The sequence below is a fragment of the Ceratotherium simum genome, chromosome 2, assembly GCF_057802395.1.
Source record: "Ceratotherium simum simum isolate JZ-2026a chromosome 2, ASM5780239v1, whole genome shotgun sequence".
NCBI lineage: Eukaryota > Metazoa > Chordata > Mammalia > Perissodactyla > Rhinocerotidae > Ceratotherium > Ceratotherium simum.
In genome coordinates this window covers 35,837,486-35,854,423 of record NC_141901.1, presented here as the reverse complement: position 1 = coordinate 35,854,423, position 16,938 = coordinate 35,837,486, and the positions used below count along the sequence as shown (strand labels likewise).

The 16,938-nt window shown below is 44.9% G+C and overlaps 1 protein-coding gene across 1 annotated transcript in view; it reads right to left on the bottom strand.

Moving 5' to 3' along the window:
- Nucleotides 1-3,317: 3,317 nt before the first annotated feature.
- Nucleotides 3,318-16,938, bottom strand: part of KCNJ10 (potassium inwardly rectifying channel subfamily J member 10) — a 32,075-nt gene continuing 18,454 nt past the window's right edge. The window contains exon 2 of the mRNA XM_004442773.3: nucleotides 3,318-8,530. Within this exon, the coding sequence (XP_004442830.1) occupies nucleotides 7,391-8,530 (1,140 nt within the window). The 3' untranslated portion in view covers nucleotides 3,318-7,390. The remainder of the gene's footprint in view (nucleotides 8,531-16,938) is intronic.

The window sequence follows — 16,938 nt, the reverse complement described above, 5'->3', positions numbered from 1 at the left end:
TTTATTATAGCATTTGTCATAACTGATTTGTAATAACTGATGTTTTGTTTGTTTCTTTTTCGTAGTGTTCCATCAGGACACTTTGAGGTCTTTGAGAACAGATTATCTTGTTCTTTTCTGTACCTCAGCCTCTAACACATTACCAGACTTACAGTAGGCGTTCAATTAAGGTTGAGTTGACTTTGGATGTTCCTCTTACCAGAATACCTCTAGAGTGGCATCCTTGGAGTGCTCCCAACTCCCGGCCCTCTTCTCTCTCAAATATCCTTTACCTGTCTCAAGTTCCACCCCTGTTCACCCACCCTACTCCAACCCTGCTTCAATGAATTTCTCACCAAGGACTCCAGCCCATTAGCTCTTTCCCTCTGTGGGTGCTTACTGCAGTTATAGTCTGCATTGCAGAATTTCATAATTTATTTTAGATTGTATTCATAACCGTTTCAATGAGATTATAGGATTTTTGAGGTCAGGAATTTTATCCTTAATTTTTTTCAATTACTCGTAATTTATTGCAGTCTTAAGTACATGGTAAATGTTCAGTAAATACTGACTTACTTGATTTTACAGACTGATCCTGCTTCCTAGAAGTGGAAGTCTTCTAGGCTAATGTAACGAGAGGAGATGATTCTGTCCATTCTGAACATGCAGCTCCCAGGACTACCTCCACTCATCCATCACACAATTTACATTTATCCTTTGGGTGAACCATGTTAACTTTATACATTCCATATTCATATTCTGATATCTCTCTGTCCTTTTATGTGCCTTGGTGTAATTATATGCCTTATATTGATATAATTACTTTTAACCATTTTCTTTTTGCAGTACGTAGCTATGTGTACAGTGGCAGCACATCACTATGCAAATGATGATGATGATGATTTCTAATAGCAGCTTTGTTGAGGACTTATTTGCAGTGTGTCAGGCATTGTGCTAAATATTTGTCATGTAAGGTAGATATTCCACCTTCAAAAATGAAGAAATCAAGGCTTATGGAGATTTTAAGTGATTTTCCTAACTCACATAGTCAACTAATGGTAGAGCTGGAACTTAAAAGTAGATCTGTCTGACCCAGAATATGCTTAACTGCTATGTGGCTAACCTGCAAGTACAATATTGATGATGAATTCTAATTCCCATCTCTGCCTTCTCTTGTTGATCTCTCGTCTGAATCTTTCTGATATTCTCTCTCACTGTGACTTCCCTACTGTCACAAGGCTCTGAGTGTTGGTTTATTAACCCTGCCCACACCTTTGTAAAGAATTCCTTCATTGTGTCTTGTCTAGTTAGCCCTTTGAGTGTGCCATCTGTTTTCTGCTGGAACCCTGGCTAATTTCAATCACTTTCTTTTTTTTTGTAGATCTTGCTTATATTTCCTGCTTTGTAATTTCTTTTGGATCTATTCCTAATTCTTTTCATACTCAGCATCTTGCACCTTAGTCCAGACCTTCAACAACTCAATAATATATAATTGAACAACTATACTATACTAGGATCTGTGGCAATTACTTTTCCTGCAAGCCTTTGCAAGTCTCTTAACTGGTTTAGTGTCTCCTGTCTCTCAATTCTACTGCCAGATCGATATTCATAAACAAATTTAATTAGCTTCTTTACTTCCTTAAACCTCTTCAGTAGCTCCCAACTGCCTATAGAAAAAAACAATAAACTATTTAGCCTGACGTTCAATCCCTCCATTACCCTGCCTTTTCAACCTATTCACCTAGAAAGCCATCTATTCTAGGTTTATCGACCATCCTTTAAATATGCCTTGTGTTTTCTTCCTATGATACTTTTGCTCATGGTATACCACCTACAAAGAATCCTATTTCTCTTCACTTGTTTAAATACGATTTATCCTTCAGTGCTGGGCTCAAACTTCAACTCTTCTGTAAACTCTTTCTAGACCTTGACTAGTGGAAGTGATCTCTTTCCCCAAAACAGTGGTGTTTATTGTGTGTTCTTTTTTTTTTAACAGTTAATTATGTCATGCCTTATGAAACATGTTATCTAAATCTTTTATGGTTAATATACCAGCTCCACTGCATACTAGCTGTGTGAACTTGAGGCAAGTTCCTTCCCTCCCTCTTTTCTTCCCTTCCTTCCTTCTACATTTATTGAGCATCTTACATGCTGGGTGCTGTGCTAAGTGCTGAGCTGTACTGGTGACCAAACACTGACACGAATTCCATTCACACAGCACTTAAAGTCTAGTGAGCGAAACAGACATTAGTCAAATAAATTCACAAATGATGTAAAATTGCAGCTGTGGTAAGTGCTATGAAGGAGAGGTACATGGTGCAATCATAGCTTGTAACACGAGGGTTTGGTCTAAGATGGGTGTAGTAAGAGTTACGAGGGGGTTGGCAGGCAGTAGGGAGAGTTCCACAGAAGGAGTAGCAGGTACAAAGCCCAGAAGACTGTGTGTCCCTCGATAGCGTGTATCATGTCTTCTGTTTCTTTGTTACTTGAACGGCATATCATAGGAACTCATTAAGCATTTGCTGATTTTTCTTGAATTGTGTGTGAAATGTGTTCTAACCAGACCTCTTAGATTGATACCATCCCTTGCCTAGTGCCTGTCCCTGTGAAATGATTTCCACAGAGGTCTCACTGTTTAGAACACGTTGTTAATGGGATATCTGGCCCTTCGTATGTGCTACTTGTTATTTTATCATGTTTTCTTTACATGTTTGTAAGTTTCTTCAAACTTTAAGGGACTGTATATTTCCTATATCTTATTTATCTCATATATCTTATGACTCATCCCTAGTGTTTCCTAAATGTGGTAGATAAGTATTTATTGATGATGGTAAGAATCTGAGTTTTCTCCCTCTTCCTCCCTCTGTACTTCCATTTCTTGGGAACAAGAATCAGTGACTGTGGGATCTGTTGCTTCTCATCAGAGAGAATTCAGGGCTAGATATTGACAACCAGGCCTTTTTCAGGCTAATGATAGATAAGAGTAGAAGAGAAATCCATTTCTTTGAGAGTTGGGGGAAGAAATGCCCAACGATTAAATGAATGGGCTTATAGAGCCTTGAGGGTATATAAGGAACGTCTAAACGGTAGCATGGAAGGGAAATTGGGCTCATGAGCACTGGCCAAAAGAGACCCAATGCCCAGGATCTAAAGCAACTTGACTTACCTGAATTAAGCTGAACCAATTTTCAGATTCTGGGTCTTAACCTTTTTTTAAATCTTGTCCTTTAAAACTGAATTTGAAAGGTATTTGCTGAAGAATCCTAAAGTTAACAAGGGGAGGTGTGGGAAGGGAGTAGATGGAATAGATGATAGCAATGAAGGGGAGAGACCTGGCCACATGGTCAGAAATTCTTCCAGCACCACCTCATTCAACCCTCCCCATTGGTAGGCCTATGAGTTCAGGCCTTAATAATAGGATTGATTTGGCTTTCTAAAGGAAGCTAGAGTGAAGAACAGAGATCTATCCATTTTATTTAGTAGCTTGCTCTGAACAGACAAAAATAAAATAAACCAAAAAAATCTCACACATCTTTTTCCTAGGTGAATTTGACCTGGTTTAGTGTTTAATGCTGTGAATGGAAAAGCCATCCCTAGATACTTCTGCTTCAGTAGAGTTGGCCATTACTGAGCCTGGAGGCCCATGCTAACTGTACAGCAAAGGTAGTGTGTTATTTTACAAATAATCTAGGTTAACTAGCAGGAGTAAAGGACCAGGGGAGCAGCCTTGGGGAGGGGCAGTGTCCCCGGCTTGTAGCAGTAGTATAACTGGCTTTCTTTCTCTGCTCAGGCCTCATAAGGAAATCCTTGGATGGTCGTCTTAGCTGACAAAGGTCAGGGGGATATTGAAGTGAAGCACAGAGAAGGGATTTCAGAAGCCTCTCCTGTAACTGCATCATCCCCCAGGGCAGGTGGTAGCCCCACTCCTCATTTTCATACAGAAGCAACAAAGCCAAAGCACCACCCCTCCCCATGCCCACATGCCAGGATTGGGACTTGTAGCATAGAGAGCATTCTCTTTGGGCTGCTTGCAGCCATACAGAGGGCTGGGCCTCTGCCTTGGGAGTATCTTGGGCCCAGTAGCTCTTTCATCCTGGCCTTTGGATTCTAGGGTTTAGGCTTCCCTTTGGTGCCTCCCACACACCAAAGAGTTCGGCTTCTCAGTTTAGTGGCCATCACTTCCAAGAGCTAGAGCTGCAGTTACCCCCAAACTGTGGAAGAAGGGGACATACAGGGCACTTCAAGAGAGGAAAACAGCAGGGTGCTTTTATTTTAAAACAAAAAAACGTGCTGCCGTGACATGACACTTCTGGAGATGGGAGCACACAGCATGAGTACTGGATTCTCCTACATTTCCATGAATGGAACGTCTCCCCTCCTCATTTTCCTCCTCTCTCCCCTCTTCCTGGTCCTACCAGCAGCACAGGGTTTATCAGAAGCCTCAATGGATGACTCTTTATTTCTGAAGAGCAGCTTCCAGCCCTCCCTTTCCCATCATCACACCTGAAAGACTTCATCAGGTGTCTCACTTCCATACTGAAACCAGGAGCACTGGTTTTAAGTCTGGAAATCTGGGGAGTCCTACCCCAAAACCAGAGCAAGATATCTGCCCCATGCTAAGATCTCTGAATATTTCTTGTCTGTACATTCAGTATATTTGGTCCTATATACATCTATATACATCTCTCTACATATATATATTATCTCTGTTTCTTTCTCCTTAGATAAACCTTTCATATATATCATATCCTAATTCCCGAGCCTCCACCTACCTCTTGTTTGCTAGCCCAAGGAAGACTCCAGGGTTTTATCGATTTCACTAGGTCCCCCAGCACCACCCTTTCTCGTCTTCACACCCTGAGTATCCTCCCCCATCAGTTGTTTTGCCCATGCTCTGAAATCTCCCCCCTTAACATCTGTGCCTAGTGCTTTCCTGACATTCCAAGTCTATGGTTTGTGTGGTCAGGGGGCCCATTTCTCACCAGACCTGGCTGTTTCTAAAGCTTGTCCGATAGCCTGAAAAGGGATTTCAGCTCAGAGGAGATGGGGGCTGCAGTCTAAAGCCATTTAGGGTTGAGGGTGGGGGCGTTATTCTTGGGGCGGGGGGGGCTTATGGGAGGATAAGCTAGGTTGCATTAAAAAGACAGTATAATTTAAAGTGCAATTTAGAGCAAAGTCTGGGATCATGGAGGAGAATCAAAAAGAGTAGGTCACAAAATGCTCTTTTCTCATTTTGTTATCCAAGAATCTGAGCAGGGTCTGGGGGCTTAGAATAGACAGCAGGGTAATGGGAAGAGAGTAATTCCCTCAGGAGGGATGCAGCTGTGTGCAGAAAAAACTAGATGGAGGATAACTTGCTAATGGATAAGAAGATATAGATACACACACACACACACTCTGCAGTACTTTTTGCCCTCACGCATTGAAAGAAATCAGGTAAGTCTAATGTTAAATAAAGTCGAGACCCCAGAAGCTGGCTCTTTGCCTTCTGTCCTCTGTTTCAGATTTTCAGGTTTTTCTGGTTCTTGTTTTCTTGAGAGCTAGGAAGTATTGGGCGGGGGTGGGGGAAGTGGGGGGGAGGGCACTACAGTAAGTAGAGAGTCAAGGGTCTTCATTTTTAAGATATAGTTAGTTGAGTTCAAGGACAGATCAATATAAGAGGATCTTGTCCAGTTATAGTGAGTGGTGACTGTGGGTCCAGCCTCAAAATTTTGTGTTTCTCTGCAAAACTCTGCACACAGATGCATGTACACATTCTATATAAGCATATAGCTGAGTCCATCTTAAATATACTGCCACTTGATTGATACAGGGACTTTATGCCAAAACACTTTGAGGTGGGGGGGCGAGGGGTGGTGTCCCTTGGTACCTAAGTGAGACCACGAAGCACTCTTGAGATTTGGGGCTTTAGAGAAAGTTCTGGTACCCATACGCACTTCCTGACTCCTACCACAGTCCCCACCAGGGAACAAGGAATGGCCTGAGTCTGATCTCTTAAAGTATGCCTTTTAACTCACTTGAAACTGGCCTCATGGCAGAGGAGAGTAGAGATGAGACTGATACTCATTTTATACCAAGTCTCAGGAATGGCTGAGGGAGACCATGGTTATTTGATCAGGAGGTATAACTTCCTTCCCTCCCAGTATTGCCTAATGAAATAGCTGGCACTTTTTTAGAAGGGCACTGGGAGGGGTAACAGGGAGAATTGTGTCTGCCAGCCACAGAGTTCTGCCTTTGCCCAAACCTTAACAAAACATCCCCAATTCCCAGAGGCTCCATACAGCAGTCTGGAAATTCGAGAATTTACTCATCCCACTTGGTGGGGTTGGTTTAACTTTCCTAAGGAATTTGTGCCCTGTGAATCTAGTTTTAGTAGAGCATCAGTGTTGAGAGGGAGGTCCTTGTATTTCCCCTCTGCAAAGGGTTGTGGTTAAGGGAAGAGAGGGCTAGGCTGGGCAGGAAAGAATTTGAGAAGCCAGGGACAGTGTAATCTGGAACACCATTTCCAGGCCTTTCCATGGGGCTGGGTACTGGACTTTTTCCAGGGGAACATACTGGTGAGAGTCTTCCCATTCACAGGACACGGAAACAAATCCTCCGAGGGCTGCCTGGAGGATAGGTTCATGGTTTTGGACCACAGCTCTGCATTATTTGTTCCACACTGAAGAGTTCAAAATCCAGGATGGGTGCAGGTGTTATGGCTGTGACTATATGTTTTATATTTCTTGGGTCAACCCCAATTCTATGGAAACACAGGCATCTATGAGATAACTGGGAATCCTAAGAAAGGCTCCACTTGAGAAACTGGAAAGAGGACAACAGTGGTGACCAAGTCCTAAATTATAATCGGGAGTTGCCAACAGAAATTATGCCATGAAAAACCCTAACTTCTTTCAATGGGTTGGTAGAGAACCCACAATAAATTAATCCCAGATTCCTATATTTTTGAGGGCACAGACCTCACAGGGACCGTCAGAGAGCCTTGCCTTAGGGAACTTGCTAGGTGGGAAGATGGAGAGGAAGGGGGCTCCAGCCTCAAGTCACCCAACTTTCTGGTGGTGGTGGGAGGTGGGGGGAGTCTATCCATCCAACTGCATGGTCCTCCTAATGTAAGTCTCCAAGCATGGCTGAGGCCTAAGGCACTTCAGCCTAATCTTCCCTCTCCTTCCCCCATCCTGGCTTGAGGGAGGTGTGTATCTTGGGGTGGAAGTGGGAGGAGGTGAGAGGGGACAAGGGGAGGAAAACGTGGACTCCAATTGGCCTAGACTACCAACAGGCCACTGGGTTAAAGAAGAGGGAGTGGAGAATGGGTGCTTCTGGGGCTCTCCAGTAAGCCTGGGTGATATCCCTTACCCAGGGTACCAAAAGAGGAAAAGAGACCAGAGGGATGGGGAGGTGGGAAACCAAGCCATCAGACATTGCTGATGCGCACACTAACGGCACCTCCCTCCTTCTCAGCTTGCTCCCTTAATGACTCCTCCAACTTGAGCTTCTCAGGGTCTCCGTAACGTACAGTGCTGTCACGGAGGCCACTGGGAGGGGCCACTTTCACAACTTGGTCAAAAAGGCTGAAGTCAGCTATGTATTTGCCACTGGCTGACAGTGAGATGGCAGGTGTGAACTCGTAACCCCAAAGGATCTCCTCTGGCAGGTAGGAAGTGCGCACCTGACAGGTGGCGCTGGTGGATTCCACTGTCCCACTTAGGATCAGCACCAGCTCAAAGTCACCCTCGCCACTGCGAAGAGGGAGATCTTTCAAGGGACTGGTCTCATCTACCACATGGTAGAAGGTAAGGGGTAGAATGAGGAAGGGGCTGTCAGAGGCCGTGTCTACTTGGAAAGTCACATTGACCTGGTTGAGCCGGATGTTCTCACCCTCCTTGGTCTGGTGGGTCTGAAGCAGTTTGCCTGTCACCTGGCAGCCAATGAGGAGGCTCTTACGCATATTGGCGACTCGGATCATAAGGCAAGGCTTCCCATTGTGGGCAGCTACGACCGCATGCTGGCTGAAACGGATGGTCTCAGCCCGCTTCTTGGGCCGGGCAATCTTCGCCAGGAAGGTACCTGTGATGAAGATTTCCAGGATGGTGGTGAGCACCAGCTGGGCAATAAGAAGCACGATGGCCAGTGGGCATTCCTCACTGATGTAGCGGAAGCCATAGCCAATGGTGGTCTGGGATTCGAGAGAGAAGAGGAAGGCCCCAGTGAGTGTGTGCACCTGTACCACACAGGGGGTGTGGTTGGCCGGGGGGCCCAGCTCCAGCAGGTCCCCATGGGCCACAGCTACCAGATACCACACCACACCAAAGAGGAACCAGGTGCCTGCAAAGGTCGCAGAGAAGAGCAGAAGCTTGTAGCGCCACTGCATGTCGATGAAGGTTGTCCACAGGTCCTTGAGGTAGAGGAAGCGCTTGTCGGCAATGTGCTCCATTCTCACGTTGCTGCGACCATCTTTTGTCAGGACTCTTCGCCTCCGTATCCCTGGGCCCATTAGGGGCCGGCTTTCTGTCTGAGTGGTCTGGCTGTAATACACCTTGGCAACTGATGTCATCTGGAGGGAGCAAGACAGCATAATGGAGGTTATAGCAGAAATCCAGCCAAGTGCTAGCCACCACCCAATGGGAAGGAAGAAGTAATGTTCATTTTAGTGCCACTGATTTGTCCTTTTATTAGCAAATAATTATTGAGCGCTTGCTATATGCCAGGCACTGTGCAAGATGCCAGTGACTCAAAGATGAAAATGACATCATCCTTGCTCTCCAAGAACTCACAGCCTGGTGAGAAAGACATGTTCAAATAATTGCAGTACAGTCTGATATTTGTAATTCTTAGGAAAGGCAGAGAAGAGTAGTAAGTGCACAGTTCCTTGAAGGTTGGGGTAAGAGTAAAGAGGGCTCTACTGGTCTCCATTTGCCACAAAACCAGTTCTGTGAAGATCTCTAATTCTGAAATAAGATCTCTCCCCACCCTCATGAATGGCATCAGCAAGAAAAACTGTCCCATGGAAATCTTTCCAGGCCAATCCCCCTTAACACACACATACCCTTAATTTCTCCATTCTCTCCCCTAGCCCCAAGTCAGTACTCACTGGTGGTACTAAGATATTCATCTGGCTCAGAAAATAGCAGAAAGTGCCCATTCTTCTACCCTTCAAGATGTTCTCTGAGCCCATTCACTATTATTATTATCATCATCATTATCTATTTGCATCATCTGGGGAAATTCGGTCTGGGTAAGAGCCTGGGGTGGTGCTAGGAAGAGCACAGACAGGACCAGAGCAAAAAGAAGTAAGCAATGGTGGAAGAGAAACAACATGCTGACACTTCCTGGCTGCACTGGAACATTTTCCCAGGGATTGTGAGAAATGCCAGATTGTAGGTGGAAAAATTGTCTTGACTGAGTGAAGTAGGAGAGTTAGGAGTGTATATTAGTTATTGGCTATGTCTGCACAAGCTCAAATTCAGGATTGCTATTTGTCCTGATAGTAGAAAGTGGGACAAGGCTCTGAAATAGGAGACAGCTCACTTAATACAAGGTGCCTGGCACCCCGCCCAAGGAGTAACTTGTACTTTTCCAGCAGAGAAAGAATTTTAATCACTTGAGCGCTCAAACTCTAGATCTGATGGCCAGATCTTCTGGGAAGGAGCAGGGTGATCTCTGGGGAGTTCGGTCCCTCTTGGAGAACAGAGAGGCTCATCACATTCTCCATTCCGAGAAGTCCGAACCATTGCATTTTCTCATTCTTCACACTGTCCCCCACCCCTTCTTCCCCAGAGCCTTATCCCTGGATAACTCTAAATTATTTGGGTACATTCATATACTCACCCAAGTCGGTACTAAATTGGAGATCACCAGTGGATGACAATCCCAGAAGGTTCAGAGGCAACCAGGAACCCATTTTACCAGCCCCCACCCACCTGGAACTTTTGTACAAGTGAGACTACTCAGCCAGACTTGGATGTCATCCACTTCCCAATATCCTTGGCTACTTTGGAGCAAAAGGAAGCTCTGTAATAGTGAAGTTTGAAGAACTCTTATTTACAGTTGAAGTAAAGCCCCATTCAGTACTCAGTAGTAGTAATAATAATAATAACAAACCACCACAATGCCTGCACCTATATACCGTTTAAAGTTTACATGTTAGCATGCCTTCTCATTTGATCCTCCAATTCTTAAAAAGACGTGAAACCTCTATAAGAGATTTTGAGGAACTATTAGAGAACAGAGAAAGTGCTGGAAAGTTGTGGATGAGTGAACATAATTTTAATTTTCAAAAAGAAAAATGAGGTACATTTTATAAACTACAAACAGGTAAGATGTTGATTGTAGGCAGGATTCTAGAATGAGCATTAAGATTGTGAGTACTTGGGCAGGGTGGGAGAAGCTTATCAAAACAACCCAGCATGGGGTTCCCAAGAACAAGTCACATCTAGCTCACCTGATCACCTCCTGTAACGAGGTTACTAAATGCAAATCAGAGAAATGCAATAGGTAAAGTGTCTAAGCAAGATTTTTGACAAGATCTCTCATTATTGGGCCGGCTCCGTGGCTTAGCGGTTAAGTGCACGCGCTCTGATGCTGGCGGCCCGGGTTCGGATCCCGGGAGCGCCCCGAGGCACCACTTCTCCGTCCAACGTGAGGCCGAGTCCCACGTACAGCAACTAGAAGGATGTGAACCTATGACATACAACTATCTACTGGGGCTTTGGGGGGAAAAAACTGAATAAATAAAATCTTTAAAAAAAAAAAAAAAAAAAAAGATCTCTCATTATGTCCCTGGGGATAAAACAGAGAAAAATGAACAGACTGCTAATCTAATTCGGTGACTTAAAAATAAAAAAGCAGTGGTACTGGTGAGTGTATCATAATAGCCTGCAATCTGTTTTCTAGTGATATACCAGAGAGCTTTATCTTTGGTCTTGCCCTATTCCATGTGCTTCACACTGATTTTATTCAGAACTATAGAACACATGGCCATCAATTATATGGATGACGCAAAGCTGGGACAGATCACAAAGGCAAGGTCTGGGTCAGAATTAGGATCCAAAAGGAGCCAGAAGTGTGCCAAATCTAACAAAAAGGACAAATGTTGTGTTACATACTTGGGTCCAGTAATTACCTGAGCAAGTTCTGGTTTGGGAAGATGTGATTTAGTAAGCAGTAACATGAAAATAAATTTATGTATTTTAGCAGAAAATATTCCATTATGAGTTATCTTTGTGTTTTGGTTGCCAAAAAAGCAATGCAATCAATCTTAAGCTACTTTAGTTGAATTAAAGTATCTAGAATAAGGAGGTAGTTGATTCTGCTCTGTTCATCCCACACCTGCAGTATTGTGTATCAAGGAATAATCAGGATATGAGAGGATTCAGAACCAGATCAGGTAAGAAATGGTTGGAGGAAATGGGGACGTTTAGTCGGGAGAAGAGACGATCAGAGGGATATGATGGCTGCGTGCAAATGTTTGGTTTGAAAGGCTGTCATGTGAACAAGGGTTTGGACTTGTTCTTTGAGTTCCAAAACGAACAAATAGGACCAGTGAGTTCAAACTACAGGGAAAAAGATTCCAGATTGCTATGACAAGGAACATTGTAACAATCAGGACAGTCCACATGTAGAAAGAGCTTCTCAAAAGGTAGAGAGTGCCGTATCCCTGGAGGTGTTCAAAGACAGGTTGACAAGCACTTTGCAGAGATTCTATAGAGGAGATTGAAGCTTTGGATGGGAGGTTAAAAGATTGTCTTTGAGCTTCCAGCTACAGTCATGGAGGATCAAGATGCCTGCCTCCTCCTCCCCATCTCTACCCTCCTGCACTTTCTTTTTTTTTTAGTGAGAGAGATTAGCCCTGAACTAACATCTGTTGCCAATCCTCCTCTTGCTGAGGAAGATTGGCCCCAGGCAGACATCCGTGCCCATCCTCCTCTACTTCATATGTGGGACGCCTGCCACAGCATGGCTTGATGAGCGGTGCGCAGGTCTGCACCTGGGATCTGAACCCGCAAACCCCGGGCTGCCGAAGCAGAGTGCGCGAACCCAACCACCACGCCGCCACTGGGCCAGCCCCATACCCTCCTGCACTTTCTATGGTAACATTTGGGGATCATTCATCAAAGTCCTAGCTTTGTTTGTGCTGAGGAGAGATTCTGCATATCTGGGGGGAACGGAAGCTCTGGGGCCCAAAGAAAGCCTTGCTTACTATTCCCAAAATAAGAGTCTATGATTATATCTCACTTTACAGTTTATAAAATATGTAATTTGACCTTCAACCATGAGGTAAGTAGGAAAGGCATCACTAGAAACTTAGGCTCAGAGAGACTTGCCCCAAGTAGATTAGTGGGAGAGTTGGAACCAGAACCCAGGTCTTCTGGCTCCTGGTCCAGAAGTTTTTAATTGTAGCAACTGCTTCTGTGTACCCCAGGTTCATTCTCATGGGTTTCATGTTCTCCGGAGGCGCCTCTATGGTACGTTGTATAGAGGATCACAGCTGAGACAGTGAAGACAGAGCCTGTAGCTTTGAGAGCCCAGTGTTAAGGCTATAGACTCATGGGCACTGGAGATTTTGGCTACTAGCTAAAACTCTTTGTTGTGATTGCCACCTCCAGCTGTATGCCTGCTGTTGCTAACCTTTATAGCTGCCTCCTTCAGCTGTTATCTGCTGCTCCCAGCTGTTGTGCCACCTCCCACAGCCAGGCAGCTTTGTTCTCGTGGTGGTCAGAGTCAGATGCAGATAAACAATCAGCTATGCTCCACCCCCAAGCTGGCCAGGCCGGGGGGAGGGCAGCAGGCCAAAGCTCTGGGTTTGCTGCTGCCCCAGCTGAAACACACATACTCTTTCCTCTAGAGGGTGCTGCTTCCCCAAAACAGTCCCAACCAGATACCAGGGACTGTATCTGAAGAATTCTGAAGATAAGACCAGCCCCCAAGTGGTTAAAAGAGACAGAAAGAGAGACAATTAACCTTTCTTCTCTAGAAGAACTAATGATTCTTTCCCTAAAACAAAGGCCAGTCATACCTACAGTGATGTCCAGCATGTTCCCTCAGCAAATACCACTCCCACATGCTGCTTCATGTCTGCAGAAGGACCTAACGCTCTCCTCTACCTGAGAGCTCACAAGTCATTTACTCTCCAGAAGGAATGGTTTATTAGAGCCTTTCGTGAGTACAGGACTGCTCTGGAGTAAGGACACTGCTCTTGTGACTCGCATGACTAAAACTGGTCCCTGGCTCCCTATTGCTTTCAGGATAAAGTGCAAGCCTCTGAGCCCAGCATTCAAGGCCCTTGAAGATTTAGTCTCTGCCTACTTCTTGGCTCTAGTCTAGCCACTCTTCTACACCTCCCTTGGACTCCAGCCCTGTAAAGAGCCTCACTGTTTCACCCTTTCTACCTGGGGACCTACTTTCACACTGCCTCGCTCCATGCCTACCTGATAACCTCCTGCTTATCTTTCAAAACTCCACTCAAGTGTTAGTTACACCCTTTGAAGCCTTCTGTGACCCTCAGAGAAATAGTTCATCTTCCCTATCTCCCCGCCCCCACCGCAGCATGGGTTTACTAAGCATGGTCTTGTATGCATTCCTATTTTAAAATATCATCGTGATTTGCGGTGGTTAGTTTACCATTGTTTGTCATCTATGAGTTCTTAATTTGAGGCCACGGACTGTGACTTTCACCTGCTCCCAGTACTGGGTACAGTTTGTTAAGAAAGACTGAGTAAAGGCATGACTGGAAGGCTGACCTAGACAGGCCGAGGCCGAGTGAGGGCTGCAGCCTCAGTCTACCTCACAGGAGAGGCCGAGTTCATGGAGACCTTCAGGCAGAGCCACGGCAGAGTGGGAGGGCCCCAAGTTTACTGCTTAGGGCTCCACTAAGGCTGCAGATGTTTACAAATCCTTTTTTCAAAAGGTGGGAGAAAGCAAAGCGCAAGGCATCAGTCCCAGCTCTCCTCTGGGTCAGCTGTTCCCTTTGCAGGAGGCTGGAGAGGGAGGATGAGCCTTTTAAATAGCCATGAGCATTCGAGTGGACTATGCCAAATTACATGACTAGAAAGGATGCTTCAACCCCTCCAGGAGCAGAGGTGGAGGGGGCAGGGAAGAGCTGTGCACCTTCTCCTAAGTAAAAAATGAGGCTTGTTTACAGGGCTGGAGTCCCGGGCAGGGAAGCAACCCTGAGCAAAGAACTCTGTTTTCTCTGTGGCAAGAGCAACCTGACTGAAAGGAGCTTTGGGGTACTAATACTAAACACATTCATCTCCAAATGTGAAAGAATCCTCTTTCTTCTCCTACCTGCTGCCCCTCTTTGGTTTCCTAAATTGCTTATGGTGCCATCATCCTCTGAGTTACCACACTGAAAATCTTGGGATCTTCTCAAACTCTGCTCCTTCCTCATCTCAACACTCATCTGATGCCACGTGCTGTGGACTTGTTACTTGGGCCTCTTCCCCTACTTCAGGTTCTTAATGCCTTTTGGCTGAATTGCTACATCAGCCTCCTACTCATGTCTTGTCTCCATTCTTTCTCTCCTCAAATCCTTCCTACACTGCTACTGGATTACTATTCCTCAGTTACACCTCTGATCACGAATCAATGAGCATTTATCCAGGACTTCACAAAGCACTTTCACATTTTATTCCCAGGGCATTCCTATGAGGTATTAAAGTTTTAATCCTCATTTTATGAATGAGGAAACTGAGTCTCAGAGAGATGATGTGACTTGGTAAATTTGGAACTGGACTCATGCTCGGGTCCTCTGTCTCTCAAACCCATCCACTTTTCATCATACCATAACTGTCTCAGTTCCTTCCCCAGCTCAAAAAGTTTTAATGTCTCCACATTATCTATCAAAGAGAGGCCAAACTCTGTCTGGCACATATGGCCTTCCCTGGTCTCCTTCTAAACCTCTCCTACCTTACTTTTCTTGTCTACAGCAAGCTTCAAGCAAACCGTCTGTTCCTTGCTCCCTGTTGTACACACCCATGCTTTCCTCCCTTCACGTGATTGTTCATGCTCTTCTCTCTCCCTGGCCTCCCCTTCCTCCTTGTCTCTACATATCCAAGATAACTTTCAGAGCCCAGTTCAAGTGACCCCTCTTCCATGAAGCCTTCTCTAATACCCACAGCCTTAAGTAAGTTTTCTTCTGAGTTTCTTTCTATCTATCTATCACTCTGTCTGTCTATCTATCTATCATTTATCAATCTATCCCTCTATACCTTTTATGGCACATCTATTTGGCATATCATGTGTCTTCTACTACAAATAAGGTTATTGAAATAAGGACTCAGACATAATATATTCTGATTAACCTGATGTGTGACTAGCACAATGTCTGACACATAGTAGATGCTCCAGAAGTATTTCATGAGTGAGTGAATGAGCAGAAGGGGGTTCTCAAACCACTCCAGCTACAGGGCCAATCTAAGAGAACTGGGAAGGGACTCCAACCTCACAGTAAGGCTAAGGAGGTGTGAAAGCTCTTGCCTGGGTAGAACTGGTGGAACTTCACCCTGGTCCAGGGCCTCTCTCACTTTGGGGCCTTCTCATTCCCCCTTCTTGTTTGTGTCTTCTCTTGATTTTTCTTATTATATTTTCTCTTTTTCCTTGTACATGCAGAAACCCCAATAACTAATTATCAACACTAATAGATATGCAAACAAACCAGAGGTTCTCATCTGCAATGAGGTTGCCCACCACATAGGAAGATCCATGCAGTTTCAACTGTGTTTTCTTGCATTCATACAATAAACATTTTTTTTAGCATCTACTGTGTGTCAGATTCTAAACAAGACACTGGAATTATGGAGATGAATTAGACATAGATTCTGGCCTTAAGGATGTTGCGATCTAATAAAGGAGACAACCATAAACAGGCAGTAAGTGACAAATGCCATAGAAGAGTATCCGTGAAGTGGCAGGGGAGTTTGCGATGGGAAAGGTGACATCTAGCTCAAGGGAGCAGGGCTGGGAAGGTGACTAACATGTATTGATTGAGCACCATTATGTGCTAGGCTCTGAGCTAAGTTGTTGGGGATTTTTAAATGTTACCTCATATAGTTCCCCAAACAACCTTGTAAGAATGTTATTATCCCCATTTAGACCAGGAAACATAGTAAGTAACAACCATAAATTGAGATTTTTCCTCCATGCCTGACTGTCTCATTCAGGGAAGACATTATAGAGAAAGGTGGCATTGGGACTGGGCCTGAAGAACAGGCAAGATTTGACCCTTGGAGACTGGGGTGGGAGGTCAAAGAGAAGGCCTTTTTAGGGAAGGAAGCAGTATGAGCAAAAGATACAACACTGAGGAAGTCCCAAGCCAGCCAGCGGGTAGGAGCCATTCATTTTAAAGTGTTGGGAGCACATGAAAGACCTTAATAGGACAAACTGGGAAAACAATGATGTGCTCTGATCCCTCAACACCCTCCTGCTTTGTGGCCAGCTTCATGTGTTTAAAGACTGGGTGGCTAGATTGAGGGACAACAGCCCCAGCGTGGATGTGGAGCCCTGTGGCTCCCACAGGGATCAGATGCAGGGCCAGGGCCTCTTCCCCACGGTGCTCTAACCTGCTGGACATCCTTTTACAGAGCCACTAGATGAGTTTGCTCTTTTGACTGTGGAGTACTTCTTCTTCCTAACATTTGGTTCAGGGAAGTGGAAGGAGAGTGATGGAGGGGAACTATCATTTATTGAATGCCTACTTTAGACCAGCACTTCACATTTCATCTTTGCAACAACTCTGTAAAGCAGAGTTTTTATCTTCAAATGACTGATGAAACTGAGGTTCAGAGATCCCAGGTGACACAACTTCTAAGTAGCAGAGCTGAGATTTGTACCTAGTTCTGGCTGCATTTCAAAGTCCTTTCTACTATAGCTTCAGGTTAACACTATAGTGAATTTGCCTTCACTGAGCAAATTCAACACTCAACAGCCAGAGAAGATGACACCTAGAGCGTGCTAGAGGGCTAG